At 34.8% G+C, this 17,418-nt stretch overlaps 1 protein-coding gene across 5 annotated transcripts in view; it reads right to left on the reverse strand.

The window, feature by feature from the left end:
• The window catches only part of LOC148274962 (uncharacterized), a 48,825-nt gene that overhangs the window by 5,716 nt on the left and 25,691 nt on the right, over window positions 1–17,418 (reverse strand). For 4 of the 5 annotated variants that reach the window (XM_088236368.1, XM_088236367.1, XM_088236370.1 and 1 more), the window contains exons 17-21: window positions 16,643–16,771; window positions 9,755–9,926; window positions 6,058–6,348; window positions 2,769–2,916; window positions 1,093–1,270 (exon numbers count right to left, since the gene is read on the reverse strand). In XM_088236368.1, the coding sequence (XP_088092494.1) occupies window positions 1,093–1,270; window positions 2,769–2,916; window positions 6,058–6,348; window positions 9,755–9,926; window positions 16,643–16,771 (918 nt within the window). Of the gene's footprint in view, window positions 1–1,092; window positions 1,271–2,768; window positions 2,917–6,057; window positions 6,349–9,754; window positions 9,927–16,642; window positions 16,772–17,418 lie in introns of those variants that run through there. The other variant, XM_088236371.1, reaches the window with a different exon arrangement.

Below are 17,418 nucleotides of genomic sequence, written 5' to 3' on the forward strand. Positions count from 1 at the left end.
ATTATTCTTCGATTTTTGAGAAAATTTATTCCATGGTACTGCATACTTTCAGCACAGTTAGAGAAGTTAAGATTTGACCGGTAGTTGTCTATTGATATTGTAAGTACAGTATTCTAGCTGGGGACGAACAAATGTCTTATTAAGTTTTCCATGTCTATGCATGTTTAAATGGTTTCGATACCCGCATATAAGTCCGACCATTTTATGTTTTTTTTCAAGACTGATTCAATATGAATATTTAAAATGTAACTAAACTAATGAGTTTAGTATTAATAATAAACACCTAAGTCGCGAATTTGACTATCTGTTGTAGAAATAGGGGAGTTATTGAAACAGTCGGGAAGCCTCGTTTGTTTGCGCGAAATACAAAATGAGTGACAAGTTCATACATGAATAGTAGCTTATGTGTAAATATTTTAATTTTTCGTACGTTTTCCTGAATTAAAAAAATATATTTTTTTTTGTATATACGTGAATATTCTGATCTTTCCAGCTGTTAATTTAAATCTGTTATTAATTGTTTTTATAAATGTAGATAATATTATATGAGTTAGTATATACATAATATCCACCAACAAGCTTCAGAAAGTGGCTTGGTGGGATTTTTAGTAAAAATATAACAATTGAAATTTTGAAAACTGTAAAAAATGTATAATTATATTATTTGAATAAAAAAATTTAAATGTCACTTATTTCGTATTTCGCGCAATGGGTGACTTGACAGCCTTGAACCTTGAATCAGTCCTTTACTGGAGCCTTAAATCAGTCTACTTATATTTAATTCCAGTAAATTTTGCTTGCAATACTGAAAAAGTCTGTCGAGATATTCTTGCATTTTTGCGCAGTCAGTGTGAGATTTAATACAGGCGTAAATTTTCATGTCAATTAGAAAAGGAGATGTAATTACAATATTTAAAACATTTGTTTATGTCAAATGCACCAAAGAGTAAAAGGCCCATGAGGGCAAATGAGTTCTCCAAAGATAATTAAACCGAAAGTCACGAAAAGAAAATGGCAAAATCCTATTCAATTTGTCGCTCTTTCTAAGCCAATTTCTTAATGGATTTAGCAAAATAATACAGTATCAGTTACCCTGTTGAAGTTGGGGCGGCTGGGCTGCGACGGCTGCGCGGGCGGAGGACGTCCGAAGCCCCCTGGGCCCCCGCGTCCACCACTGCCTCCTCGACCACCGCTGCCCCCGCGAGGGCCCTCGGGAGGCCCCCGTCGCGCCTGATCTCCCCCCCTGCTGTCGCGACCTCCGCCACCTCCCCTGCGAATGGAAAGAGAACACATTATATACTTGACACTAAACTTTCTTTTACAATTCATATTGAACATGTTATCAATAAATCCTTAAAATTCCTTGGATTTATTAACAGAAGCACAACTGACTTAAAAACTATCAAAACCCTGAAAGATCTCTTCTGTTCCCTAGTTCTCCCGCACCCAGAGTATTCCTCTGTTATCCAGTCTCCATATTATGATGTTCACATCAAGAATTTGATCGGGTTGTGGTCCCGTGGCTAGTGTCTCGGACTCATGAACCGAAGGTCCCTGGTTCGAATCCGCCTCTACCCCAACTTGATTCCATTTTCTAATAGTGAGTTATTTACAACTCGTTGAAAATGGCCCTCAAAATTAAATATTTGGGTAAATCATAAGAACGCAAATATTTCTTTTTAAAAAAAAAAAAAAAAAATACTGAATCAGTTCAACATCGATTTTTGAGAAAGATAGGCTGGAGGATGGGCTTATCCAGAGACAAATATATGTTTTTTGACTTAGAAACTACCTTAAAAATATCTTCTCTTCAAGACTGTCGAAATAAATCCGACCTTCTAGTCCTATTTAAAATTCTCAACTCACTCTTTCATGCGCCTGAACTACTGAGCTCAAAAAAATTAAATATGCCAACTAGAAAGAAACCTCAGACAAAACTTACTCTTTCATACCGATAACCATAGAACTAACTATGGTTTTCATTTCCCTATGCCCAGAATTCTTAGGTCTGCCAACAAACATACCAGTCTTGATTTATTTGATAACGAGTTGTCTTCTTTCATAAGATTACTGAATCAAATTCAATCATAAACACCTCTCTCCCGCTTCCACTCCCACCGAGTCGTCTACTATATACCATTGTGTCTTTCTACTTCTTTTATAATAAAAAAAATAAAACAACTTTGTTTTTAACCACTAATTTTTATTTTTCACTGACCGGTTTCAAAGCAAACAAGCTTCTTTGTCAAGGTTTACGTAACTAATGAATCAATTCTTTTTTATTTTATTTCTATCATGTTCACTAAATACTACACGTGGACCCAATAAATCAAGTGGTTTGTTCTTACACGAGTGGTAATTTGATATCATTTGTAGTATTTAGTGAACATGATAGAAATAAAATAAAAAGGAATCAATTCATTAGTTACGTAAACCTTGACAAATAAGCTTGTTTGCTTTGAAACCGGTCAGTGAAAAATAAAAATTAGTGGTTAAAAACATGAATAACCACAAAGTTAGTGCTTCAAATATAAACTTTATATTAAAATATTGTTATATTCGCCATGGCAACAATTCCTAAGTAGATAACTGCATTTTTACAATTTATCATGATTTTATTATGCATTTATCCAATAAATTATTTTTCTGGGTGGCCTGCGCTTTATTCAACCATATAATTAAGCCACTTGGCCTGGCCTATTTTGGTGTGAAAGCCATTTGTAAATGTCAAGATGAGATCTGATCAAATTAAGTAGCGTAAAACTCACCGTCCTCCGCCTGACCAGCGGTCGACGCCCCGGAAGGGCAGTGGCTCTCGCGGCGCGCGGTCACGAGGGTGCGCGTCGCGCCCCCAGTGCTCACCGCGACCGCCTTCCCAGCCGCGTCCCCCCTGCCATCCTCCACCGCGACGATCGTCTGCAATCATGTATACATTGTACTGCAGTGTTCAATGTCTAGTGTTTTGGTTGCTAGAAAGTGTTCAGTAAATAATTTATTGAATTAAATCCAGCTGATGTTTAGTGAACGGTTCTGAGTGTAGCTCGTGTTAAGTTGATAGTTAGTGGATGCTAGCTCATATTTTCATAGTATAGCTGGTGTTCGGTACAAAATTTAAAGATTCCAGCTAATGTATAGTAGATAGTTTGTGGAGTCCAGCTAATATTTAGTAAACAGTTTGTACTAATGTTTATTTATTTATTTATTAACGGACATTGTCCATGTATACAATTTATAAGGTTTAAATATTACAATAAAAGAATAGTTTGAAGTATAAAAAAAAAGAAAAGAAGCATTGACAAACATAAGGGACTTGGAGACAAGATCTGGACTATTTATTTATTGCTCGTTTAAATTGTTGTAAACTTAAACCAAAAAAGTCCAGATCTTGTCTTGAGTTAACAATACGACAAAGACGGGTCTTGGAGAATTTAGGCCATAGTTTGTTCTACGCTGATCGATGAACAGTACTTCATTGTTTCTCAATCTACGAGTGGGAATATTGAATTTTACTTGTCCCAGTAATGATGGAACATCGATTATACCATTTAGTATGCTGAACATATATATGGAGTCAATATTAGTTCTATGTTTTTGTAGACTAGAAATATTTAACATTGACTCTATTTCAGCATAAGTCCAAGCATCCACGCTATTTTTCGAAGCAAGCGATGTTGGACTGATGCAATGTGATTTATGCGATTGACATAGAATGGAGACCAGACCACGGAGGCATATTCTAGAAGAGGGCGAACAGTTGAGCAATAAAGAGTTTTGATTGTACGGACATTAGTAAAATCAGAGGATATTCTGTTAATGAAGCCAAGTAATTTCAGTGATTTATTTACTGTATTATCTATATGCTCGTTGTATGTCAGTTTATAGTCCAAAACAACTCCTAAATCTCTGATGGACTTAACTACATCAATTTTGGAGTTTTTTAATAGGTACTTGAAGGAAATTGGTTGTTTTGTTCTATGAAATGTCATTATTTTGCATTTTTTAATATTTAGTTCTAATTTATTGACTTTACACCATCGGTTAAAAGAGTTAATGTCTGATTGAAGAAGAAAACAGTCTTGTAAAGTTTGAATTATTTTGAGAATTTTGTTGTCGTCCACGAAGAGCCAAAAACGAGAGTAAGAGAATGATTTAGCAACATCATTAATAAACAAATTGAAAAGCAGGGGTGCCAAATGAGCACCCTGAGGTACACCCGATGTAACAAAAACACCGGTTGATAAATAGTTATTTATCTGAACATTTTGTGTCCTACCAGTTAGATACGATTTAATAAATGAGAATAATGGATCTCTTATTCCCAAGGCATGTAATTTATACATGAGAATTTTATGATCTACTTTGTCAAATACCTTAGAAAAATCTGTATAAAGAACGTCAATCTGCTGACCATTTTAGAGTGCTTTGACAATAACCTGGGTATAATCTACCAGGTTAGAGGTGGTTGATCTGGCAGATCTAAATCAATGCTGTTCATCGATCAGTATATTCTTAAACATGGGCGTGATTTTGCTAGCAATAATAGCTTCAAACATTTTAGGAATACAAGATAATGTTGAAATAGGCCTATAATTGCTAACATCAGATTTATCGCCTGATTTAAAAATAGGCCTTATATAACTTATCTTCCATAAGGATGGAAACTCACCAGATGACAGAGAGAGATTAAACATGAATGAAATTGGTTTAGCGAGAGTGTAGCTACAACTTTTTAATAATAAATCTGGAATACAATCAGGCCCAGCAGTCTTTTTATTAGTCAATTTGTTCATAGAACGGAAAACATCATTATTAGAAATTGTGCAACTGTTTAAATCTATAGTATTTGAATATTGCAATGGGATAGCGCAGCATGAGGAATTATTATTTGCAAAAACAGATGAAAAATGAGTTGCAAAAAGATTTGCAATGTCGGCACCATTAGTTGCTCGTCCGTCATTGAGGAACATAATTGACGGTATATGGTGATCGCTACGCTTATCCGAGACAAACCTCCAAAACTTTTTCGGGTCATCGTTTATCATCTGCTCAGTGTTGCTAATAAAGACACTAACAGATTCTTGTCTCCGCTTTTACCATGTCTCTCAATTGGGAAAATATTTGGTAATTTATTAGGTTGCCAGTTGATTTATATAATTTGTGATTTCTTTTTTTTTCAAATATTGAGTTTTTTAAATACGGACTTAAACCGTTTTGGAAATTTTGGTCGGATAAAGTTAGCTTTAGGGATGAACATATTTATTGCTTCATTCAAACATTGGTTAAAGTTAATTACAGCCTCATTAATATCAGTATAAGAAAAAATAGTGCTCCAGTCATAAGACAAGAAATATAGGTTTTTTTTTGTTAGATTAACATTTAGTGAAACCCACAATTTAGTTTGGTACACAGTTTGAAGAGTCTATAGTCCTTAAAATATAGCTTGATTAGAAGACAGTTGTCGGCAATAGTGACGACATAACTTTGTAGTGACGTCTAAGGAGTGATTTATATTGACAAATGAAAAATCATTTGTATCTGGCATGTTAATTTATATTTTCAATTCAATGCTTGACATATAAATAAACATAAATATATAAAATCAGCTTTAAAACTAAAGAAAAACTATAATAAACCTCATTATTAATGACGTTCTTACAAGGTTACATAATTTTGTAAAAATGTTAGAGATGGGACAAATTCAATGTAAATTGATCGAATAAAAAAAATAATTCATTTGATGTTGTTCATGAAAAAAGTATAAATGTCTTATTTTTTTGTGAATAATTATCTTAAACACACTATAATAGGCTTGTTTTGCGTTTTTATATCAATTTTCGGAAACAGAGTTTCATGTTTGCATGAAAAAACTGATAAAATCAATTTGATCGGCACATGAGCAGTGATCAGTAATTTCCCATCACTAGTGACATTAGATTGACAGCTGTCATTTTAATCAAGCTAAATTTTAAGGACTCTAGTTCATGCTTAGTGGATGCTAGTAGATAAGTAAACCGTTTCTGGAATCTAGCTAATGTTTAGTACAGTTGCGCAACTCACCGCGCCGGTTGTCGTTCCTCCTCATGGGCCCCGGACCCGGCTGGCGGCCGCGGTCGTAGCGGCCCCTGTCGGAGTCGAAGCGGCGGCGGGGCGGCCCCCCACGGCCGGCGCTCCCCCCGCCGCCACCGCTGCCGCGCCCCGCGTCGTTGCCGCTGCCGCCCCCCGACGTGTAGCCCGCCTGCCGGCCCTCGCGGTTGTACTTCTCCACGACGCGCTTGGCCTCCTCCTCGCCCAGCTCCGAGAACTCCAGGCTGTCTAGCCACATGCACTTCTCTGGCAGGACGAAGTTGGCTGCGGGGAAACTCGCACATGTAATCTACTAGCACAAACCCATCACGGGGGGGATTCCAAACATCATTCAAACTAAAAATAATACTATATTTTGCCTGCCTTACATATTAACCAAAAAGGAAATTAAATTCATAATGGTAACAGTACCAGATTCGACTCCTGGCATGAATAATGTTTATAAAGATGGTTTTGACTGCACTGCAGTATTTGTGGCATTGTGTTCGAACCCTTCTTACACTAGAACCAGAATTTTTGAGTTGCCCACTAAAAAAACATATTTGTATCTTCCTCCGTCAATGCTACAAAAAGACAAATCGTGATTCATTCAAATCATATTATGACGAGTCGAATGCGCGATTTATCTATTTGTAGCATTCACGGGGGATATTGCTGCTCTTACTATAATGTGTCATTAATTTCGAAGATGATTTTTACATTGACTTAATTTATTAATTTTTCATTTATTTGACTTTATAGTCTTATATTATTTCATTTAAAGACACTTCACATCGTTTCTTTGAATCCCATAAAATATGCATGTGTATATTTATGTTTTTCCTTTTTGAAAATGTTATTTATTTTTTTATATCTGAGCATGTTTTTCATTCTTTATTTTAACTCTTACCTTTCAATTACTATTACAAATTTTTTTTCTTCATTTTTAATATTATTTCCATTTGTAAATACTTATTAAAAACTTTTAAATAACTTTTTTGATTTAAATTTTTAAACAACTTCCATTCATGTTTTTTTTTTCTTTCTCTTTTTTGTACTTTCATTGATAACCTAGCATATCATTATTATATCATATGGAAACTTCACTGGTCCATTAGAGTTAATTCTGACTGTGTAAAATATAAAACTATGTAACTGTATGTTTCCTGAATAAAAAATAAAAAAATAAAATAAATAAAAAAGTGTCATTAGTGGGTAACTCAAAAATTCTGACTATGAAGTTACCTTATTGTAGTAATCACCCTGCGATATTATGTAACACAAGTCTACATAGAATACAAGGCATGACATGCCTATTTATTTTTGAAATATTTAAGTCGGATTTTGTTAAAACAGGCTTTAATTATTCTAATATTTTTAAAATTAAGAAAAATGGATTATTAAACAGTACATTTGTTTTTTTAAAAACATTTCTTCTTGCGTTTGACGTAACATGAAGTTACAGCACCGTTTCCAGAGGGATTTTTTAGCAGTATTTTAAGAATTTTCGTCGCCTTGCTATAGTATTCATTTGGTGTTATATAGTTTTTAAGTTGTATTTCATAGTCCTTTTTCTGGCACCTAAAGCGCAAGACTGATAGTCTTGTCTCGCCTTCATGTGATACATAAGGCATTTGCATTAACCGATTAACATTATACAAAGGAAGTAACATTATTTTTATATCCTTTAAAACCAATCAAAGCCTCAAGAAGAAAATTTCTACAAGTTAATATTTTATTCAAGTTAGTGGATATACAAAATCAAATCTATCTTAAGACCAGTCTGAAGATGCCCATTAGAGGGTGAAAGCGCTAATTGGTCAAAATAAATAAGTGGAAGTGTACCAAGTATTTTTTTAATTAATAACTTTTATTTAAATATAAGTTATTACATCATTACAATGGAATTCCATCAAGAATTGTCAATAAATAATTTAAATGAAATAAATCTATCTTATTATGCGTTTTGCTATATGCCTTTTCACATAATAGTCAAATATAAAATACACACACAACAAATATATCCACCGTGGATATTTTTGTATAATAGACACAAGTTTTTTACATTATTTAATAATGCTGAAAATTTTCCAAGACTGTCTGCTTTTTATAATTTACATTGTCGAAATAATATAATTACGTTTCTATTTTTAGTATTTCGAGTGTTAAAGAATATTCGCTACCTTTCAAATGCTAATCTCTGCTTTTTCAAATATTTTTTTCTTATAAGTAGATAAAACACTTTAAGGCAGGGTTTCCCAAAATTTTTCAGCGAACAAACACTTCGGAAATCCGAAACCTTTAACAGAACACTTAGCTTATTTTTAAGGGTGGGTTATGTCAAATTTTTTAAATATTTATTATCTATTTAGTAATTTGTATTAATTATTTATTTAATAGTGAGTGAATAAAACTCTCGACGACTCGGACGATTTCGAGTTATTGAAACCTAAATCTTTTCGATATCAGGCACTTGGCGAGTTGAATCCTTACATATATCCGGAGTGGCGTCGAGTCAGTTTCTGCACCTTGCTTTTTTTGCAGTATAATTAGAAAATCCACAAAGTAAAACAATGATATCTCGTTTGGACGCATTCTAACAAACTCGTCCTGATATCATTATTTAATATTTGTATTTTTGTTTCAAATCCCAGTCACTGATAAAATCAATTAGATTTTCATATTCACCAGCTTCATCTGTCATGGAACATGGATTCTAAACCCAGGAATGGTCCGGAGTTGTTTTTGTAAAGGATTATTCTAATTTTTGCGGAACACCTATTCAGGCTCCGTGGAACATAGTTTGGGAAACCCTGATTTAATGTATACCAAAATTGGAAATAGTATTATCGTAATTGAATTTTATTTCATATTTTCCAATATATTATTATATCTATGCTCTAATGAGCGTGAGTAGTAATCTCTTCGAGAAATTCCTTTTTAATTTACATAATTTAACACAAGTGCAAATTTGTGCCCCCATCATGCGGTGCAAAACATTTTTAGATGAAAAAAAATTATGTTTGCTATGCATAATCTATTTATTGCAGTAATCAATTCATAATATTATTTCAACTACGTGGTCCCAAAATGAGTTGTACGTAACTCCTGGGAGTACAAACTTTGAAAAATAAAATAGGATAACACAAAAATAAACATATTTATACAAAATAAATTTGTGGTTACATGAAAAACATGGGTGACAATTTAAATGATAGTAAAAAATGTTGCACATAAAAAAAACATAAAACCTCGAGAGAATAAGTTTAAAAAAGGAGCGTGAGGAAAAGGAAATATTTAAATTAAGATTTCATTTTGAAAATTGACATTGCCACAACAAATTTAGAAGAAAAGGAAAATTACCATGGTCGGGGAACCAGTTGGTGGCGTACGGAAGGAATGCGGAAATGTGTTTTGCCGCCGCCCGATGGAGTTTAGATAAAAGTTTGCTGGTCGATATTCGCAAATATGTTACTTTCTTGGATCTGAGGTGGCAATTTTTATCGCAACTCGACCGGGGAGCGTCGAGACGCATTACCGCATTCCTTCCTGATCCACAAACTCCTTCCCTGACGGATTATATGGATATCAGATTTTTGCAACGTACTCGAAAAGTCAAATGAAATAATAAGTATAATTTTACGCTCCACAGAAGTGAATGAAAACTTTGCGGATGTGTATCTTTGCGTACCTTTCATTTCTAGCACCGCCGCGTCAGGCACATCTTTGCCGTCCCGTTCCTCGCGCAACTTTTGACGCTCGGCGTAGGCCTCTTCATCGGGGACGATAACGACGGCGGTTCGCTTGTATCCCGTGTTGAAATCGCGCATTTTGCGCCTTTGGGCTGTCGAATACACGTTAGTCTGTTCCCGTACGTGCGGGAGATTATCGTCGCGTCAAGATAGGTGTTTAGTTTGATACCCGAGGGATGAGATCCACGCATGCCCAAGTCCAGCAGTCGGAGGAATCCGGAATATATATGGTAGAGAGCAAAACATTTCATTTAGATAGGTTTCATTAGCATTTCTTCTGATCATGGAATTATTCTTATTACAATTATTCAGCGGTTCTCCATTGCCTCCGATACCGACGGCGATCTGAACATTACAACTTTCAACGCGGTCATTCCCAAAATCTTACATATTGTCATGGACATTCCGATTCTGTTTTATTACCATAGCGCTGAACGTGGATATTCCGCTCGCATAGTAGCTCGGTACCTAGATTATTGCTAGAAGTTTCTTGTTCCACATGAATCGTGTTGCGGCCCCGCGGCTAGTGTTGCGAACTCCCAGATCGGAGGTCCGAGGTTCGAACCCAACTTACAACTCGTTGAAAATGGCCCCAAAATTGAAATATTCGGGTAAAGCATAAGAATGCATATATTTATTTTCTTAAAAAAAAATTACGCAAAAAGATGATAAAAGATGTATCGATGTTTGTCTAAATATATTCTATGAAATTTTGTTAGTAACTTATTTGGTACAAAAGCAACTTAATAACTATGATTTTCTCGCACAAATGTTTGGGGTAAATATTTAATATTTCCAAATTCCACTTTTCGAATTTCTCCTCCGTGTCCGGGCGGATTGAGAATACAGTTATGTGTGCAAAATAGAACTAGAATCCTGGATGAGTGCTTTCAACTCGATGGCTGCTTTCAGGTCCCGGGTCGCTTTCAGATCCTGAATAAGGAAATCGAGAGGAGATAATTTGCCCCATAGGTGGACATGAAATATTGATCAAGGACGTGGTACTACAGTGCAATAATTCACGTTCGTTACTGGCACCTGAAGCGTAAGGCCGATCACCATGCCTCCGTGTGACAGATGATCTATGAACGCTGCATTAAGTGGACTTATGCAGAGTCCTACAGAGGGCAGGGGTATGACGACGATGCTGGGGCCAAATTTGATTTTAACTGGTGCATTAAATTTAATTACTCCTCCCTCGGTGAAAGGATACAAATAAGGCGTACAAAACAGGAATCATATATCAGGCAAGTGGCGAATTACAGATGTGATCTATTTGGGCAAAAACACCAATTTTCCATGTATCGGTTTATTATTTCTGAAATTAAATGGAAAATGGACCGTTAATAAATTGTAAATATGTTTCTAGCTTTCGGCCTGGTTTCCACAGATGCTTGTTAAAAATTTGAATAATTTTTAATTTTTTTTATATCTTCAGGATTGAAAATTTGGTGTGGTGTTTCCTTCATAGCAATAATGTTCCCTTATCATTCAATTGAAGATACATATTTTACTAGATAAGTTGATTAATTAAACGCACTTGAAATAATTTGAGCCATTACAGGTTAAGTGAACCAACTGACAAAATGGTAAAAATTTGCGCAGAATTTTTTGGGTTATCATGCCGTGTCGTTTGTACTTTTTTCCGATGTTTTGGGTCGCATTACAGCGTCCGTCATCACAACTGATGTTATTTGTGTAGATATACGAGAGGGTAACCAAATTAAACCGGACCCATAAAAAGTAAATAAGCCCTTTGATTTACTCTCCATTGAAGCTAATGTTCGTGTCCAATATTTTGTCCCAATTGTTGAAACATTTTTTAATTCGTTTTCCGTGATGCTTAACAGCGCCCCCGTTGTTTTTTTCTTAACCTCGGCCATGTCGGAAAATGTTTTATATTATTTTCATTTTCATTGATCAAAAGAACACTTCATTTTACAATTACTAAAATTTTCAATAAGATTCCTAAGCAGATCTTAAAAGAAAACGTTGACAAAACTTTTAAGAAAAAAATAATTAAATGCCTAATATGTAACACGGCTTTATATTGATTATTATTTTATGTCAACAGTCATCTATTTAAATTTTTGTAAATAAATTTTGTGTAAAAAAATATGTATGCTTTTAGCTCTTAATAATGCTTAAATTACTTTTTAAATTGATATAATTTCTTTAACTTTTTTCTTTGCAAAGGAAAAAAAAAAAATTGCTGACAAGCCAGTTTTGCGGTTTAGTGGGTTTCATTATTTTTCCTTTTATATTTTCTGTTCATGTTTACCTTCTTAAATGAAAATAAATACAAAAATGTATTTTTTCATTAAAAGGAATAAAAAGACAATGTTTGATTATGTCCAAATGCTTGCAGACTGGCTGGATTTCCTCCCTAGGGAGTTCTGTTGAAATAAATTTAAATAGGAATAAAAAGAAATCACAGGGGGCTAGATCGGATGAATAAGGAATGTGAGGCACAGTGGTCTAATTTTTAAAAAAATTGGTACACAGAGGACTGTTTGAGAGGAGCAAATTTGGCAGATATCCTCAAATCTTGACTAAAAATTCGCTTCACTCCAGAAAGCTCTACAACTGCTTTGGCGGTCTGGAAATTTTAATGACATTTCGTCGGTTCGGGCCGTCGAAGGACGTCCAGAGCGGGATCGGTCATCAATTGACATTTCACCTCTTTTAAAATGGTAAAACCACTCAAACACTCTCGAGTCTTCCTCGTAGCATCATGTTTATAGGCCGTGGTTAACGTTTCGAGAACTTTTGTGCCAGTTTACCCGAGCAGGAAGCAAAACGTCTTGGCCCCTTTTCGATCATCCGTGGCAAAACGACGAGCACGCAAAACAACTGTCACAGAAAGATTCACACCAGCCAGACGGAACCTTCTCCAGCAACGACACTTGGGATTATGACTGATAAGAGGTAGCTCTACGCGTCCCGGTCAGCAGAACCCCGTACTAAAAAAACTATCTAGTTTCTTTTTGGGTACCCGCTTGTATACGTAACATTATGTACTTAAGATTTGCACCGTGTCACAGTCGTCGCTGTGTGCAGCTTGTTAATTTGACATATCGTGGGTATTCTGCGAAAAAGCACTAAGTCAAAATTTTGTTTTGACTTAATGACGAGGTTATGCTGTTGAAAAAATACTCTACAATCTGCAAAAACGCACTAAGTCCTATCCAAGTCGAGATATTTTCTGTAATAAGTCAATACAACATAAATCCGTTCAGGGAAAAAGCACCGAGGCACAAGGGACGCCATACTGGTGGGCCATCAATAACAATATTTCGGATGTATTCAGCGGAGCTTACGGAGCAGTACTGACTTGAGAAAAGGTGAGATTGTTGGTTGGCGACATGATATCCTGGAAATGTCTAGTAAGTGATGTCTACTTGCTTCATTCGGGGCAAATGTGGAAATTATTATTTTCTTTCTTTTCTCTTTTTACTAATCAATTATTATTTTACTTAATGTAATAAGTACTGTAAATTAGATAAAATGATTACATAACTTTTTTGATTAAAGAAAAAAATATTTCTCACAAAGTGACTAAAGTAGGTACAATGTGACTTTAATTTGAATTCCTTACTGTGGTATTATGTATCAGCGAAAATGCACTAAGTCATGTCAATCCACTATTATTTTGAAAAAATGTTCTAAAAGTTCAGTTATTATTTATTGAACTATTGAATAAAATGTAGTAAATAGATCAATTCACCATTCTTTCCAGTTGGCTTAGTAATGTTTAGTATTTAAAAAAAAGTTATTTCGTTACAAACTTTGAACTTCAATTATCTCAGAAGTAGTAATTTTGACTTAGTGCTTTTTCGCAGAATAACCACAATATTTTTCATAGTCTACGCTTTAATGCGATTTCCTTATAACTGGGTACCGGGACGATTTTAATCGGATCCCATCATATCTGTTTATAGTATCGGGATGTTTGGAAATCTCAGTCGCTTCTCATACAATCGAGTTGGTGACTCTTCGATCTCCTTAAGATTATCGGCTCGAAAGAAAACTTTTAACTCTACGAGCTAGGACCATAAAAAAAAACTGTTAAAAGCACCTAATTTGATCTGCAGTCACGAGTGACTATTTTTTAAAAAAGCAAAACATGCGAACGCCGAAAATTTTCTTTAATCCTTTCATAAAAAACAAATCTAAATCGGTTAAGTTTTGGGGTGCAGAAAACAGGAATACGAGACCTCGATGTTAGCTAGGCATAAACATAAAAACTATATTCAAATACCTATTCATCAAACCGCTCTTTACCGCATTTCCTATTAATGTCAATTGGCTTACTTTAAGTTTTGTTAAATAATATTCACATTTTCGGTACATTGTAATAAAAAATATACGGCTCATATTATTACGCATAATTTATGAAAACTTAATTGGTCTCTTTATGTTAGAAAATAATTGTTTTTAATACTTTTTATGTATGTTTTCTGAATAAAATAAAACTCTTTTTTCTAAGCCATCAGTTAGTTCACCTTGCCTGCAATGGGCTCTTTCGAAAACAGAGTTGAAAATTAGTAATTTGAGTACATTTACTAACAGCTAAAGGTTAAAACACTAATATATATATATATATATATATATATTTTATTATTATCTTAAATAATATATGTCTAAAATCTATGAATTCCCCTCGAGAATCCACCTAAAATGTCTAAACGCTCGTATTACATGGGTCAGAAAGTGGTACAAGATCTTGCGCAAGATTTGACCAAATATTGTGTCGCGTAATACACAAATTGGGTGAAATCTGTGGTCAAATTTAGAAAATTTGAACACGTCCTAATTTTCAAAAAAAATTTGAACCAAGAACTGCGCGCGCATGGGGTAACCATTACAAAATGAACAAATGCCTTAGGCCAAGTGGTCGGCAAACTCACTAGTCAAAAGAGCCAAAGATCCACATGAGAGTTTTATTTGCCACTTAAAGACGTGATAAAAGCTGCACCTAAAATCCTTGTCATAATTTAAAACTAAATGTTACATGCGTTTATTTAGTTAGTAAGTGAACAGCACTAACGACGCGAATCTAACGGGTTACTATAATTAGTCGGGAGCCTCGACTCGGCGGGGAACATATAAAACAGTCGGTTGTTTAGTCGTGGAATGATCGCAAATCTAGCTGAAACATTTAAGCTGCCGTCACTCCGGAGGGAGGCGTCGCGAAGGAATGGAGAACCGTAACATCCAACTAAAATTGGTCAAATGTTTAGTAGGACATATTGCTGAAAATGTGGCGTTATTTCCTTAGCCAAACGTTTGCAGCTGATGAGTTCTTGTGGCTCCAATGTTCTGTAATTTATATATATCTCATTACATCATCAACAGATATTCGCTTCACTCCAACAAGAGTTACAATTTGTATTCGCTGGGAAGATTTAACACTCACCTCGGTCCCGAGTTCCTACAGAGCTTGTGTAGTGTCAAAGTGTTCATACTCACGTTGCGTTACCTGAATTCCGCAAACTCCCAGGGTGGAACCTTTTACCTTATTCTCTTACCTTGCGCTCGAATCATCGAGGACTGCATACGAACCGACATTGTGACTAATTATAACTAAAAAATCAATTGTACATCGGGTGTAACCGAGAGAATAAATAATGTTCGCATATTTATTTATGGACCGTGTTCAATTGCACACGTGCACAATTTTGGAGAAAGCGGTTTAGTTTTTTTCAAATGTGTTTTAAACCAATTGCGTATGTCTTATACACGTTCTGGCTACAGGATTTAAGTCAATAGACTCCTCAATTCCTCTTGCTAGAATGTGTATAGACCTACGCGATTGATTTAAAACACATTTGAAATTATGAAACTGCTTTTCCAAGAATTGTGGTTTGAAGCGTTTGCCCTGAACACGGTCATTATTACAATTACTTGTAATAAATATTTAATCAGTTTTCGTGTTCACGTCCAGACTCGCTAGAAATGAAATCCGTGTTAAGTCAGGACATACAGACGAGTTGAAAAGTAAAATAATTTACATGGTTTATGGGCTAAAAATTTCATATTTTTTTATTTAAATCTTGACAATCGAGATTTTACAATATTTAACCTGATTGTTGTGGTCCCGTGGCCAGTGACACGGACTCACGGATCCAAGGTCCGAATCTTATTCTCCCACAATTTGATTCCCGTTTTCTAAGACTGAGTTATATCTAAGACAACTTGTTGAAAATGGCCCCCCCAAACTCGAAATATTTGGGTTAATCAAAAGAACGCACATATTTATCATTGAAAAAAAAAATAATTAGAAAATAAACTCAAATAATCCATAGTCTATGGATTATTATTGTATGGACCTTAGATATTAAAATAGTCAAATAGGTCCAGAAATATGCACACGGAAATTTAAGAAAACTCCATATTGAATTTATTCATTAGAACATTATTCATTCTTCGCAACACTCGTAGAGCTCATCTTTTTAAATATTAAACCTTTGATAAAATTCAATTTTTAAATTAGTAAAAATATGAAGAAAACCACTGTAACAGAACTTAATTCAATACATTTTTTGTCAAGTTTCATCAAAATATTTTCTTTTGAAAAAAACTGTTTTTTTTATTTAAATTTTACTAAAAATTTGACTTCAAACTAATGGAAAACAATCGCTTTTAAAAGGGTCTAAAAAATTATTAGTTCAGTTGAAAATTAAAAATAGGAATATAACTTTACATACTCTCCATAACAATTTGATTTCTTCATATTATTAAAGTATGTATGTTTGCTGTCTCTGGGATATTTGTAACGAGGCATTGGGTAATAGAAGAGTATGGAGGGCAGGATTGAATGTTACCTGGTCAAGGATATAGTTTCTCCTGCGGTTGTGCGCTACTTCGATAAGCTTCACAACAGACTTTGTAACTCGCGCAATGACAGCATCCCAGCGGCCCTCAAACTGCGCCTTGTACGGCTTGCAGTCCACCTGTTGGGAAACATCGGCTCGTTAAACATGATCGAGACGTAAAACATTTTAAAATTTAAAAAACTTGGGTGACAGATCGACGGTCCCTACGTATACTATCAAATCTGCATTTTGAGAGGTTTACAGGAGAGCGAAAACGAAGGTTAAAATTTTTTTGAAGCCATCAGATACTGAATTATGATGAACTTCAGCCCTATGGGAAACTGAATAGCAAAATTATTTTCTTGTGCGCGGTAAAATTTATAGCACTAAATTGTACTGCCAGGTTTCTTGAAAATGTACAAAAGATATTTTTGAATGACGATTACTTTGAATGACGTCACTGTTTCAGATGAATCAACCAATAAATGATAGGAGAGCTGTGAAAGATATCCGGTTTATTTACCTTCAACGGACCATTCGTCAGAACTGACGAGAATAAGCGGAAGACAACCTCTGACGTCACATGCGGAGTAATAGGAAAATATAAGTTTTTTTTCTTCATATTTTTAAAGTTATAAAGGTCTATGAAATACTGTACAGTAAAACAATTTTTTTTTGCTAATTATTAGTAGGATACAAAATATTTGAAAATATGTAATTTTGAATTCCCGCAAAAACGGTCATTCTTAACTACGCCCCTAATACGTCACGATCCGTGTTTATTT

The sequence above is a fragment of the Micrasema longulum genome, unplaced genomic scaffold, assembly GCF_059751315.1.
Source record: "Micrasema longulum isolate JH-2025_06_02 unplaced genomic scaffold, ASM5975131v1 h1tg001544l, whole genome shotgun sequence".
Classification (NCBI taxonomy): domain Eukaryota; kingdom Metazoa; phylum Arthropoda; class Insecta; order Trichoptera; family Brachycentridae; genus Micrasema; species Micrasema longulum.